The 15,708-nt window shown below is 44.1% G+C and overlaps 1 protein-coding gene across 1 annotated transcript in view; it reads left to right on the top strand.

Annotated features, from left to right (window-relative positions):
• The window catches only part of ANKH (ANKH inorganic pyrophosphate transport regulator), a gene marked incomplete at its 5' end in the record, with an annotated part of 137,356 nt that overhangs the window by 69,107 nt on the left and 52,541 nt on the right, over positions 1-15,708 (top strand). The window contains 3 exons of the mRNA XM_015567632.1: positions 1,695-1,911; positions 9,640-9,758; positions 12,649-12,732. Coding sequence (XP_015423118.1) covers positions 1,695-1,911; positions 9,640-9,758; positions 12,649-12,732 — 420 coding nt within the window. The remainder of the gene's footprint in view (positions 1-1,694; positions 1,912-9,639; positions 9,759-12,648; positions 12,733-15,708) is intronic.

The raw sequence follows: 15,708 nt of genomic DNA on the forward strand, positions 1-15,708 counted from the left end.
ACAGATCACAATATCTGGGCATGGGTGCACTGCCCAGTACAGGGATCTGGGTGGGATGACAAAGGGTTAGAGATATAATGGGAAATAATTACCAGAAACTAGCTTTGTCAGAGAATGATACTGAATTACTATAGCTTTTATACATTTTTTTTAAAAAAACTAAACAAAACATATTTTTATTGATTTCAGAGAGGAAGGGAGAGGGAGAAAGAAATCAATAATGAGAGAGAATCATTGATTGGCTTCCTCCTGCACATCCCACACTGGGGATCAAGCCCACAACTGTGGCATGTGCCCTTGACTGGAATTGAACCCGGGACCCTTGAGTCCAGAGGCCAATGCTCTATCCACTGAGCCAAACTGGCTAGGGCCTATCATACATTTTAATTCTAGATTTTTCTCAAATCATTTTGCACATTGATACTTTCTTATGAATTCATTTTTGCTAAGTGCTTTGCATAGAATGTTCAACTATATAATGGTGGATATATGTCATTACACGGTTGTTAAAACCCCTAGAATGTATAACACCAAGTTGAACCCCGATATGCACTGTGGTCTCTCAGTGATAACGATGCATCCGTTGGAGGCCCATTGATTGTAATAAATTTCCCACTGTGGTAGGGGGTGTTGACATGGTCGGGGGGGGCTGTTTGTGCTGGGGCATCGGTTGTATGGAAACAGTCAGTACTTTCCACTACATTTTACTGTGAATCTAAAACATAACATCTATTTTTAAAGTATAGAACTCTGCAGAAAGCTGACCCTTCTGCTCAGTCAGTTGTCTGTACATAAAGACCAAGACAATGTTCTGGCAACATTTAAAAAATATAATTCTCTCCACTTGGACATCTATTCCCACCATCTCCAGTGTAATTGATTGTCTAGTTGATGGGAAAGCTAGTTTGGAAATGCCACCCTGACCAGGCCAAGCCCTTGGTGCCTCAGAGGGCCCTCAGGGAGGATGGTTAATATAATCAGAATAGTCTATGATTGCATCTTGTTGAGCAGGCATTATTTAAAAACAGTATATTTGGTTTAATGGTTTTCTTTTCATATCTGTCTGCACAGAGCTTAGGAATATATTTCAAGTTAAAGTACAGTAAGAATCAAGTGAATAGCATCCATTGATGGCATAATAAATTCCTTCGATACCTTTATTCACAGCACAGAACTCATTCTAGGCCGTGAAGGATACCTACCTAATGCACACACAATATTTCAGGTTATGCATGTGCACGCGCGCGCGCGCGCACACACACACACACACACACACACTTTTATTTAAAGAAACAACAAATAATTATCCACTCCATTTAAAGTGGTTGACTCATTTCCAGAATGCCTATTGCTGTTATACCGATTCAGCCTACAAATAGCATTTAATATGTTAAGCTTTTAACCAAAACTTCTTAGAATTATTTTCTGATATTAACATAAAATGCTCGTTGGGTGTGTGCTTTTATGACTTTAATGGGCAGGCATCTCCCCCGCAGGAAGCTACTTCAGACGGAAGCTAATATGGATGAAAATGAAAACTAACAACTTTTATGAAATTACAGTGAAATTTGCCCTATAAGCTGCTTAGCGTTTCCATGGAAACGTGATCTGTTGAGCTGTGTTTTAGAAGTGTGATTCCCCGGAGATGAGAAGGGCTTTCTAATGCTGTTTGTGGGTTGTCTTCCCCCTCGCAGGCCTTGAACCGGGGCATCGCGGCTGTCAAGGAGGATGCGGTGGAGATGCTGGCCAGCTATGGACTGGCCTATTCCCTGATGAAGTTCTTCACGGGTCCCATGAGTGACTTTAAAAATGTGGGCCTGGTGTTTGTGAACAGCAAGCGAGACAGAACCAAAGCCGTCCTGTGCATGGTGGTGGCCGGCGCCATCGCCGCGGTCTTTCACACCCTCATAGGTAAGGCTGTGGCCCAGCTTTGGCCATTTCTCATTCCTTTGCATTTAGTTAAACGTATGTGTTGTAATAAGTGATTTCTTCGGTAATTATTAAATCTTTCTTATGCAAATTTCAAGAGCCGGAGGGAATGGAGCTCGTGCTCCTAGCTCAAGAAAATGATGGGGTAAGGCCTGGTGGTTTGCCTTTTTAATGTAGCCGGGAATGTTGTGTTTTTGGGAAAATGTAGTTCCGTTTCTCCGATTCCCGCAGAGGGAGAGATCTCATTAACAACTGATGCGGTCTAGGATCAGCATCCAGTAAGGCCCACAGGAGAGCGGGTGCTTTCGTTAGAGATGTGCATTATTGTACTCACTCAATCTGAAGAATTAAAGTTATTTAAAATGAACACTTATCCGTAGCGAGAACAAATGACAGATTATATATTAAAATTAACTTCTTCCAAAGGGCTTCGTTTTTCTGTTTTATTCAAAGACAAAACTAAATACTTTCGGCACAACATTCTTCCCATGAAACAAGGAAGCCGTATCACATATATAGTCACTTGCCTACAGTTTCACCAGGGCCCTGGAAAAGCACCTACCTGTAGGGCCACAGCTCTGCATCTACTGCCTTCTCAGTGGTGATAAAACCCAGAGGCCATAATTTCAGAACTTCATGGCTTTTAAACAGCTTGGCTTACCTGGTGTAAAAATTGAATGGCACGTGTATTGAACCCATTTGCCCAGAACCTGCAAACGACACTTCAGAAACCCCTTGTGAACCTTAAAACCAGTACTGGTTGAATAAAGGAGCCAGGAGATTAAGCCAAGCCATTTACAGTGCACTCAGATGGCAGCTAATGCTTATTCACATAACTGTGAGTCTGAAAAGAAATGGGGTAAGGCCTTGCCTTTTTAAAGTAGCAGAGAATTTTGAGCTAAGAGCAGTGGGGATGGGAAGACGCTACGCATGGGCCAAATGTTCGGCCAAAGGGTTGATATTCACCATTTAATTTGGGCTCAGAGCTGCATGCCCTGGGTTGAGAGGAGGAGCTTATCTCTCCCCAACATACGCCCTGAATACTAACTTGTGGACTAAGTTTTGAAGGAAACTTCTGCAGCTAGTTTTGATCTGGGCCATTTTCAAAGATGACATACATATTTGAGAAAACTCCATACATGACATATGTCTAAGCAAGTAAATTCGTTCCCTTTTGCTGCTAGTCTTTTTATATGGATTCCTGAAAGAGCCTACCACTCGGTCTCAGTCACGGTTGAATAAGACTTTGGGGAGGAATAGCTTATTAGTAGCTGTTAGTAAATATGGGAGAGAAAACTTGTGTCCTGTGTCATTGAAACCGTTGTGAGGAGCATGTGGTCATGGAGGAAAACGTCAATGTCATTTTCAAGTTAAATCTAAGTTTTTCAATTTTAAAATAGAGTAAAATCTTAAATTTGACCCAAAATGGTTCTACATACCATATATATTTAGCAATCTTTTTCCCCCACTTTTAATATTTTTATAATCTTAGCGCTTTTTCTTCCACCAAACAGATGCTTTCTCCAATTGCTGAGAAAGCACATGTCAGTTTCTTCTGAGCACTCAACACTCAGATTTTAATGATTTGCCCTCTTTCTAGTTTGTTGGCCTCATTTCACTTTTCTGCCTAAACCTTTAATTACTCTTGCCTTCTGCAGTCTGCTGCATCAAGCATCTTTGCTCCCCTTCCTTCCTCCTTCTTTTTTTAGTAACCCCATTAGCTTTTCCATGCCTGGGTCTTGTTCATTTATTGTTTCTCACTAACTTGACCACAGGCTCCCCACGGCATGTTGCTCTGTCACCATCCCCAACCTTTTCCAAAACTATTTTTCTACCATCAATAAACACCTTCCCCATTCAGATTCTACTTTATGTGTCAACTACATAGACATTTAAACCCACGTTCACGTCTTAGTCATGCTGAAAACAGCTACTTACATTTCTCCTTTAATAATCACCTCTTGGATAGCTGTGCTTGTGGCAGGGGAACAGTGACATAGATAAACCAAAAAGGCAAATATTCCCAATACATTGGACTCAAGAAGTCATTGTGGGCTCTCAGGCCATCTTCCTAACGATACTTAGTTAGACTGATATGGAAATGAATATCTACTCCATTCATGCACAGCTCCTGAGGGGCCTGCAGGAAGCATAAGAAGTTATATATATATATATATATAATCACAAACTCACCAGGTTTAACTTACAGAGTGGAAATATGAACCCAGGGGAATCCAGGCTTAAAACCTAACTTCTCTACATTCTTTCATTCAGGTGAAACTAGCCTAATGGTCTTCAACTTTCCCTTTTAGGTGCTATTTCCATTGCCTTAATGAATTTATCTTTTAATCAAGATCTTACAGTTTTTCTTTTAACTTTTAAAAATATATATTTTTATTTATTTATTTCAGAGATAAAGGGAGAGGGAGAGGGAAGATAGAAACATCAATAATGAGAGAGAATCATTGATCAGCTGCCTCCTGCAAGCCCCCTACTAGGGATCAAGTCCACAACCTGGGCATGTGCCCTTGACTGTGCCCTCGATCCACTGAGCCAAACAGGCTAGGGCAAGATCTTCCAGCTTTTCAATGGCATTTATATGAGGACATGTGAGCATAGAGGAGGAAGAGATTCCTTCTCTCGGGGTTGGTTTGGAAAAGCCTCCTGGAGTGAGTGGGTCATCTCTTCACTGGCTTTGAATGCGTGAGTTATATTTCAGCACAACTCTTTCTAATTTTCCCCTTCTCTTTGATATAAGACAGAGTCGAGAATTTGACCCAGTGCTCTAAATTAATATTTTGCTCTAGCCATGTAAAATTCCAAACGGTGGCTCATGATTGTAACAACACTCTGGTGTTCTGCAGTTTTTCAGTTTCATGGCCAACTCTTCTCACCCGCATGGATTTAGTGTTGCCTGACTCCCTACTTCACATAGATGTAGAAACCACTGCTGTGGATCTATTTCTTTACACATCTATTCTCAACAGTGACCTGTAAGCCTCTTCCATGTCCAAAACCTCCTGGGCAGTCAGCAGAGCTCAGAACAACAACAGTTTTGCCGTGAACCAGTGAAGTCATTTCTAGAGTGGTTCTGTTTCTCAGTCTTCCCTTGTCAACAAATTTTTCCAGTATTCATGGATCATAAAGCAACCCTCTAAAGGGTGAATTGGTACAAGTTGATGTAATTTAAACCAACGAGGGGGCTAGGAATGAACGGGCAGTTTCAGTACAGTCTCACAACTTATTGCTATAGAACAAACCACCGCTATATTCAGTGATTCACAACACAAGCATGTATTCTTGCTCACCAGACCATGGGTTGGCTGGGTGGTTCTTTTGGACGATGGCTGTGCTCATGCCTCTGTGGTCAGCTGATAGGAGCAGGCTCTGCTGATCTTGGTGGGCTCACTGGGGGGCTGTCAGCTGACTGTAAGCAGGTTTAAATGGCCTCTGATGGGACATTTTTGCAATCAGTCTGTCCCAATCACCTCTTTGGGGGTTATGGATTCATGAATTTATTCAATCAATATATAATGAGCACCTCCTATGTGACAAACACTGGGCTAAATCTGGGAATTCACACATACTAAGGCCTGTTCTCTAGAGAAAAGCAGATATTATACAAAAATCATTACAAAACCCTCTCTTCCATGTCTTGATGCCAGTGAGATAGAATTGTTGTTCTTAAATTACTATTCCACATTAACTTTACTTACGTTGTGTATAGGTTTATGCTACCTGTCCAGGGCCTGGGCAATGTTTGTACCTCCCATCCCCATATCTTCCAGATGAATGTTGCACAGTGCAGATTACGGATGAGCTGATCATATGTCTGTGACCCAGCCTGATGCAGATGACCGAACTCTCTACAGCTGTATGTTAGGTGGCACACTGCCCAACATACAGAAGTCATTCAACCACTTTTGTTAAAGTGATTTCAATATCAGTCATGCAAACACACCACTTTGGAAATGATACGTTAGAGACACGGGTGAAGTTACCGGCCCCTGTGTATGATAAACAAAGCATAGTGGGCCCATCAGTAGTGAGACTTTCAAGCTTCGGAACTTGGGGATTTGAGTTAAAATAAGGTTCTCAAATTTGCCTCTTGGAAATACACATATTATCCTGTTCCTAAAATGGGAGGAGGGCTTTCTCCTCGATTCCATGGGAAAATGCAGATACATAGACTTGTTTTGGTGAATATTAATGTTTCATGGCCTTTTGCAACGAAGGCTGGTTAATTACTGAATGAACAAGCTCGAGAACCACTGATTCTGAAAAGGGTCCGTGACCCTGGCAGGCTGAGGTCAGAGGAGCCCGGACGTGGATGGGCCCTCTGGTGTCTTCTTGTTTGGGCAGAGTCAAAGCTGCCGACCTGTAAACAGGTCAGGCCAATGCCCTCTTACTGCGGCCCCGGAAGGAAATCCATTTACATCTGCTTAAACACCTTGTTCAATTTTCCTGTTTAACGTTCTGCTCTTCATAAGGACTGCAAGCTGTTTCAGAACAATCTTGGGAAGGCAGTGTAGAGACGTTGAAGGTTACTCGATGTTGTTGAGGCAGCTAACCTGGTAATTAGGGACTCCATGCAAAGCCCTTGAAACAAATTACCCCCAGCCAACAGCACAGCCACAAACAGCTCCAGGGCACAGGCTGGGAGGGAGCGGGGATGGCACACACAGCTGCTCAGATTTATATCCCTGCTCACAGGGGGGAAACAACCTTTGCAGTTATGATCAGTCTCTTCTTCTGCATGTAGGGGAGGAGTAGAGGGAAGAAAGAAAAAAACAGGAGAAAAAGATTTTCTTGGCCTCCAAATTTTTCTAGTACCTAAAGGAAGAAAAGAAGGGAAGAGAAGCAAAGGCAGCCTTGGACCCTAAGTACACGGGAACCGGGACCCTGGAGAGCTCAGCACCAGCTGCAGCTGCAAACAGCAGGGATGAAAGGACCCTGCTGGCTGCAGGAAGCTGGGCGGGGCTCAGCACCATCAGCCTCAGACCCTGCTAAGCTTTGGATGTTTCCTGCATTACTCTGCAGAAAGGCCTGTTTTCGCTGCTTTAGTCACACTCTTCTAACATGAGGAGGAATATTTACCCAGGGCCAAGCAGCTCATTTGCATTGATCTCTACCCTCCCAGGCCACACAGCAAACATATGCCCTCTGTCAGCACAGGTCCCATCTTTCCTGCCACTGCCCTGGAGTCTCCCAGGAAAAGAACCCTCTCCCTTTCCGAGGAGCCGCCTGTGTGCGCAGCGTGGGCAGCTCAACAACAGAAATGGGCTGCCTCCCAGGTCTGGAGGCCAGAGGATCAGGTGTCGCAGGGTTGGTTCCTTCTAAGGCGTGAGGCCCCTAGTCCAGGCCTCTCCCGTTCCTAGTGCTTTGCTGGCACCCGCGGCCGCCCTTGGTCTGTGCAGGCGTCACCTGCCCTCTCTCTCCCCGTCCACGTGGCGTTCCCTTGTGCGTGTCTGTCTCTGTCCAAATGCGAAGAACACCAGTCCTAATGGGGTGGGAGCCCACTCTACTCCCGTATGACCTCATCGTAACTAATTATATCTGCAAGGGCCCTGTTGCCAGATTAAGGTCACATTCTGAGGACTAGGGCTAGGACTCCACAAGGGAATTGTGAGGGGACACAGCTCAAGCCACACCACCACCCTCCAGCCTGTCACCCGTTGTGCGGCCCCCGCTTTGGCTGTTCAGCCAAGTCCACTCAGCTAGTGTTTTATGTCGACTCTAACCTTTAGTAGGGAATTCTAGCTCCTGCGCTATTCATAGCCAGCGCTGGCCTCTTGCACTTGGCATTGTGCCTCTCTGCTCGCCAGCCTGACTGCCTTGTGTGTGGCCAGCGGCCCCTGACAGGGTGGGGCAGTGGTGTGGGCAGGGTCAGTACCATCTGCTTGCCGGTCCCAGGGGACGTGTCCTGAATGAATGAAAACACACGTACAGATAAACAGCAGCAACAATAAATTCTGAGATGAAATTTCCAAGGTTCGGCACCTAAACTAGACAGTTTGCATGATAAAGCACATCATCGTGTTACTTTGTGATTCCGTGAGCTTAGTTCAGGTCTGCATGCCTCCATCATGCCTTCTCTAATCCACATTCGTCTGTGTGCCTTCTGACTCAAACACAGACATCGAAGCTGCCTCCTTCCTTCCTCGTCCCTTGCCTGTAACTAATCCCACTCTCCCACCTCTTTCGGCCACGTGACACCTCCCCTCCTGGATGAATCCTCTTGCTGCCTCAGTGGCCTGCTGCCAGGGTGGGGCAGTGGTGTGGGCAGGGTCAGCACCACCCACACCTGACACCTTTGCTCACCTGGCAGCCCACCTTATGGAGGACTCGGCCTCTCTTCCTGCTTTTGCCTCCCCCACCTCCTTGTTCTCTGCGTGTCTTAGCCCTTCCCACCTCCACCCCCAGATATCACAGACTTGCACCTCTGCGCCCATGTGTGCATTTAAATATCCTTGATATCATCCTACAGACCTCACTTAATTCTGGGCATGGGTTGAGACGGGGAGGGACACGTGTCTGTAATTCAAGAGGAATCCTGACAAAGGATGGAGAGTCATTTCTTTTTACCAGTTAATGTGATAATAAGTCGTCCCCAAGCTTTGCGCGAGGGATGGGGCGGGGGGGTGGAGGGGGCTCGTCTTATTGTTTCTCATGAAGTGAGACTCCCGCTGCATTCTCTCTCCTTTCTGCTTTCAAAGCAGCTTCTGTGGTTGTCAGGTACGTGAATGCTCATATTTATAAAAGAGCGAAACCAGCGGGGCGCTCCTGTTGAAGCGCAATGTAAGACACTGTGCAAACACAAAGATGATCCTCTTCCTGGATAGCCTAAACATGAGCCAATGAGGTAGAAAAAACGTGATCATTTCCTCATCCGTGCTGTCCCTGTCCGCCGGAATGCCTAGCTAACGCCTGAGGAAGACCTTTCTCTGTCTTCCCGTTATGCCTAGTTGGCATCTGCACATTCATTCAGCCCTCGTTAGTTAAGTGCCATTATGTTCCAGTCACACACTGGTCACAAGTCCTGGTGTTGGAGGAACTTTAAAAGCACCTCAGAGATACCATTTTCCCACCATCAGGGCTATCCCCAAGGTTGCCACACACACACACACACACCCCCGCCACCGCCTGCCAAATGAAACAAAATGAATAGCAAATGGTGAAAAGCTAGCTATAAAATTTTTCCTTAGAAGCCATAGTAACATCTAGGAATTTTCTCTTAGTAAATAATTAAGAGTATGTTTAAACCTTTAGCTTCAAACTTATCCATCAAGCCTTCTTTTATAATATCAAAATAATGGAAACCACCTAAATATACAATAATAGGAGTCTGAGTAAGTTGATACTAAGTAAACCTACAGAAAGGAATTCAGTGCAACCATGAAAATGTAGAAACATGTCAGGAAAAGGTGTTCACGGTTTACAAGAGAGTATATATAAGTATGATCACATTTTCTCTTAAAACACACATGCATACGCCACATACTCCCCATAAAAGAACTGAGCGATTAGAGCCCAGAGTATTCATCTTGATCCCCCGCCCCTCAGAGGGATGAGATTGTAGATGGTTTTCTTCTTTTTGCTCATCTACATTTTCTAATTAAAAAAACGTATTACATTTAAAATAGTTTTTAAACTATTGAGAGAAAAGGCATATAAAGATAATGTTTTCTAAATATCGCTGTGTGTTTGCAGCTTACAGTGACCTAGGCTACTACATCATCAATAAACTGCACCATGTGGACGAGTCCGTGGGGAGCAAAACGAGAAGGGCCTTCCTCTATCTTGCTGCCTTCCCTTTCATGGATGCGATGGTGAGTAGGGAAGATGGCTGTCTTGTGTTAACTATGGTAAAATATACAGAACGTAAAATTTAGCATTTTAACCATTTTTATGTGTATAGTTCAGTACATTCACACTGTTGTGACTCTTCAGAACTCTTTTCACCTTGTAAAACTGAAACTCTGTCCCCACTAAACTCCCCATGCCCCCTCCCCAGCTCCTGGCAACCACCCTTATACTTTCTCTCTCTATGAATTTGACTCCTCTAGGGACCTCATATAAGTGGAGTCATACAGTATTTGTCTTTTAGTAAGCACCTTACTCCACTCCATATAATGTCTTCAGGATTCATCATGTTGTAGCATGTGTCAAAATGTCCTTTTCAAGCCGAATAATATTCCATTATATGTATACTTCACATTTTGTGTATTAATTCATCAGTGGACATTTGGTTACCTCCACCTTCTGGCTATTGTGAATAATACTGCTATGAATGGGTGTCCAAATATCTCTTCCAGTCCCTGCTTTAGTTCTTTAGGGTATACACCTAGAAGTGGAGTTGCTGGATCCTATAGTAATTCTCTTGTTAATTTTTTGAGGAATCATCACACTGATTTCCATAATGGCTGCACAATTTTATATCCAGTAATCAGAAGGGTTCCAATTGACCATTGAGGGAACCAGTCCATCTTGTCAGTGTATTTTATGAGAATTGTCGGTACTTTCTGTAAATTGTGGCAGGCAGCAAGAGAGCCCATTTAAAAATTTTGATTGAAATGTGAAGCTCTATTCTGATATATTCAGGATATGGGGGATCAGGATAGCTTTCTGATAAATGTACCACTTGTGTGGTATGAATACCTAAAGCTTTTTAGAATAAGACTCTCTTTAATATACTGGTAGGATTTCATTCCTTTAAACACCAGCTTTACCACATTAGTTAAGGGCAGCTGACCTCCACAGATTAAATTCTTTGTCAGGATTCTGAAGAGTTCTCATGCAATGCTTTTCTTCTATCCATGTGCGTTATAGATATAAAGAAGACAACCAAAAAAATAAAATAAAATAAAATAAAATATGTATGTATCTATATGCCAGTCATATCCAATGCTGAAAAATAAGCCCTTTCTTTGGGCTTCATTTTAAATTGCCCTTGGAAGGAGACTTAAAAATATGATGACCAGTACAGTTTTTACCATCCCTACCTCAGGTTTTATTTACATCAGACAACTGAGGTAAGTAGATATCTGTATTAAGGTAAGGCAACAGCCCCAAGTCCATGGAAGATGAAGCAAAGTAAAATATATATGTGGCCCATCTTCTCAGATGTTACCAAAAGTCTTAGTTTGCCTACAGTTAGATCAATAACAGCTTTCTACAAGTTTGCAGGGTAGCCTTAACTATTAAACCCTTAGGTTTGATGCGAAGGTTCTGATTTTCAATTGCTATGACTTCACTTTAGTGGGAGAATTTAGCCATCAGAACACGATTATCTAGATTTTCTTTTTTCTTTAATCATCAGGTTGACACATAACCAGAAAAAAAAGAGAAAAGCTAATGGGTTGGGACCCATAGAACCAGGTTCCCCCAGGTGTCCCTGCTGGCTGACCGTGACCCCACCGCACTTTCAGATCAGTCAGAGCTGAATGAAGGGACAGCCTTGCATCCCAAACAGAGTCCAGGATATTGCTCTGTGCCTGCCCACCATCTGCATGGGACTCTGTAAACACAGACAATCACAGTCACACAGTGAATTCAGGAAACGGGACTATTAACAAAAGTGAATCTCAAACTCTTAGTTGCCCTGTATTCCACTTTCCTTCAGCTGTATTTATTTGCCATGGTAGAGTTTCTAACACTTAGTATAACACCAAAATATGATTAGTATCCTTTTCTTCCATGTTTCATCTATCAATTCCCCAAAAGACTCCAAAGGTAAGAGATTTCTAATAAAAAACAAAATAATGAACATGTAGAAAGAGCAGGTCATCCCCCTCAACACACACATACACACACACACACACACACACACACACACACACACCCCTACAGCATGGCCCTGATATGTTGGTTGGAGAGATAATATTTGAAAACCACAAACCTTATCATCCAGATGGCTTTGGTCAACAAAGATAGCCCCGAAGCTCTTTGCAAATGTTATCTACAGTTTGCATTTCTTTTCACATTTGGCACCTTGGGACCCATAAGCTGAGGAAGGAAGTAGATGTGGCAGCTGCTATGTAAAGCCTTGGCACTGAGCCATGTAGCTCAGATGAGATGTCGTTTCTGTGTCAGGCCAGATCGGCCTTTCCAGGTTAGGAAAATGATCCTTAAACTGATCCTATCATGAACTTCAAACCTGCAGTCCCCTGCACTTTTCATTGTCTACTCCCCTTAAAGGACCTTCCTCTTCCTTCCCTCAAAGGCACAAAGTGGTAGATCAGATCCCTCCCAAACTTGAAGAGAAGGAAATAATGGGACCTTAATTAGTCAGTGAGAACCAGTAATGATGGTGGTAACTCAGAACCAAGTTGAGCCCTCTTTATGATGGGCTGCTGCTCTGTGACTCCAACTGCTTTGAGAGAGAGAGAGAGAGAGAGAGAGAGAGAGAGAGAGATTTCTCCATTCTTGGTGTTTGCCCAGCTCTCCCACCAGGCACGTGACCCTAACCAGTACACTAGTCTGCATACAGTTGGTATGAGATAAATGCTGTGCAGTCACTGATTCCTCTTAAAAATCTAACAGGGATGTAGCCCCCAGGCCCAGTTATAGACATTTTACCAACCAAATATTTACCAGCCTGCACTACAGAGGTTTTAGGGGGTATAAAACCTATTCGAGGAATGCCCAGTACATCACAACAACCAGAAATAATATCATCCCAAAGGTGTACCTCATGCCAAATTCTTTTTCTTCTGGCAGGCATGGACCCATGCCGGCATTCTCCTAAAACACAAATACAGCTTCCTGGTGGGATGTGCCTCAATCTCAGATGTCATAGCTCAGGTAAGTGTGGTCTAGGGTCAGTCAGCATTCTCAGAACTGGCTGATGCCTCCTGTCCATTCATTTACTCTGCGGTACATCAAACATAAATGTTTGTGAATCCAATGAGAAAAGCAGTCTTCTGTGATACAAGTCTGTATAATCTCACTAGAATGAGGGCTTTAGGAAGTTAATTTAGTATCAGAGGTTCTGACCTTGACTTTTAAAGAGTTTGCGTGTGGAATGATTCTAAGGCAGGGGTGGGCAAACGTATTGACTCAAGGGCCACAATGGGTTCTTAAACTGGATCGGAGGTCCGGAACAAAAGCATGGATAGAGTGTTTGTGTGAACTAATATAAATTCAAAGTAAACATCATTACATAAAAGGGTACGGTCCTTTTTTTTTTTTTTTAGTTTTATTCATCTCAAACGGGCCAGATCCGGCCCATGGGCCGTAGTTTGCCCACGGCTGCTCTAAGGTCATAGCTGGGACCTCTTGGGGTGGCCATAGGGTCACTGTGCACTTGGCTGCATGGACCCTCAGCTCTCCATGTGGCTAACAACACATGGCCTATCGCTCAGTTTTAGAGAGAGCACTTAGGAATTATTCTTAAATGTTGTTGCTAATGGCCTGGCCGCTGTGGCTCAGTGTTTGAGTATTGACCTATGAACCAGGAGGTCAGAGTTCGATTCCCAGTTAGGGCATGTGCCCAGTTTGCAGGCTCAATCCCCAGTGGGGGGCATGCAGGAGGCAGCTGGTCAATGATTCTCTCTCATCATTGATTTTTCTCTCTCTCTCTTCCTCTCCCTTCTTCTGGAAAAAAAATGTTGTTGCTCATGTTGCCCCGCAGGGCTGCCATCCACACGTCATTTCCCACATTTAAAAGAACCAGGAAGTCAGAGCCTGCCAGGGAAGAAGCCTCCCTTGCACTTTGTGCTGAGTCCAGTACCCTGGGGTCTGGCACCAGCCTTGGTTTCCATTCCCCGTTCTTCCTTCTTCTACCAGGGATGCCACATGAAAGATGTCGGCAGAAACTTAGATTCTATTCCTGTAATCTAAAAACTAGACTTAGTTCAATGTTCAGGGATTTAGGAGGAGAATTTTTCCATGGAGGAGGCTGGACTGATTTCTAAGCTCCCTTCCCAGTTCTCCATTCCATTCCATGGACATTTCCGTACTTACCTTCCTGGTTTTCCCCTATTGTCCATGCTAGTCCTTTAGGCATCTTTTTGGAATAATCTACTGTTAAACTGCTAGCCCAGCCCTAAAGGCCAAGAGTTAAATTTCCAGATTCATTGTATTTACTCCATGGATCGCAATTGAAAGCAATTTAAATTCATTCCTAACCTGCTAACACTGGGTGTGCATGCCTGCACATGCATGTCACATACCTGTGCACGAACCTACAGCCATGTTCCTTCTCAGTATTAAACCTGGTCCTGGCCCTCGCCTGTTGGGAGGGCTCCCAAATTCAGAATAAACGTGTCTAGTTAGTAGGAGCCACGGAAGCTGGATTCAGTTGGCACCTGGGTTCTGTCTATTCCTGGCGAAGTAGTTATTTTAAGCCTTGTAGTTTGAGTTCCTAACACAATATGGTTGGGGTAGTAAATTTAATTTTTGTTTTTAAATCTTACACCCCCACCCCCACCCCACCCTCAGCTTCATTTCTCTTATTACCTGAAAGCATTTGTTAATTATTGAATTTGGAAATGAGTAAATAATTTCTAGGAAAAGTCCTTTGAAATACTACCTTGGCATAGATGGCAAGTAATCACCAATAATAAAAATGAAAATAGTTGGTAATGCTTTGGACTGCAGTGGCAATTCCCATTATTTACAAATTTTACTAAGCTAATTGGTTTCACACTGTTGCACAAAAAGGCTCTTGGTTTGGTTCAAATGTGCAGTGCTTTTCTGTGCCGCTATTATTATAACAGTCATATGTTCCAGTGATATTGCCAAGGGATTTATGAAAAATGTTGCTGTGTTTGTCTCCTTTCATGATCACCTGAATGTTCTTAGCTTGCTCAGTATCAAAATGAGAATTCTCTTGAGGCTTTTGGACCTTCCTGGGACCTTCAGTCCTTTCATCTTTCTGCTGTCATAAGCCCTTGCCTTCGGAAGTCATCTAGACCCCAAGGATCTGGTCAGACACCTGGGACCCAACCTAGAGCATCCCTCTTCATCACCAGGTCTTTTCAGTTTTCATCCTAGACTTTTTAAAAAATATATATATCTTTATTGATTTCAGAGAGGAAAGGAGAGGGAGAGAGAGATAGAAACATCAATGATGAGAGAGAATCATTGATTGGCTGCTTCCTGCACGCCCCCTAGTGGGGATCAAACCCAAAACCTGGGCATGTGCCCTTGACTGGAATCGAACCCAGGCCCCTTCAGTCTGCAGGCCAGTGCTCTATCCACTGAGCAAAACTGGCTAGGGCTAGACTTTTTTAAAAAAATCTTCCCTCTTCTCCCCATCTCTGCTGTACTCACCCTGGCCTGAAGGACCCCCTGTCATCTGCACTACCTGAGATACCTCTGAACTCATGAGCCTTCCCTTTCTGCCCTGGATGTCCATCCTTCCCCCTCGGCCACAGTGATCTATTCTCAGGGAAATTCCCATTCCCTCACAACTGCCCTAAAGCCTGCTTTAAAATTGCTTCCTGGTGTTCATGAGATAAAAGCCAGAGTCCGTGGCCTGCACGTGCTGATGACCCACAGCCCGGCTTCCTCTCTGTGGGCCTGTCCTCCTGCCCCCTGCTCTCTGCACTCCAGTGGCAGGTCCTCCTTTTGGGGCCTCGTGAGACCCAGCCTCTCCCACTGGGGTGTTTGTGGATCCCTCTGCCCAGAAGGAAATGTTCTGCCCAAGTTCTCCTGCCTCCCTCTGGCTCCTTTCCCCTCCCCCGCTACTTCTGCTGAGGTTGTAGGTCTCAGACACACTCCACCTGGGGCGCCCTTCCTCCCCCCACAGCCTGGCTCCCCAGCCATCGCCCTCTT

The sequence above is a fragment of the Myotis davidii genome, unplaced genomic scaffold (assembly GCF_000327345.1).
Source record: "Myotis davidii unplaced genomic scaffold, ASM32734v1 scaffold143, whole genome shotgun sequence".
Classification (NCBI taxonomy): Eukaryota; Metazoa; Chordata; class Mammalia; order Chiroptera; family Vespertilionidae; genus Myotis; species Myotis davidii.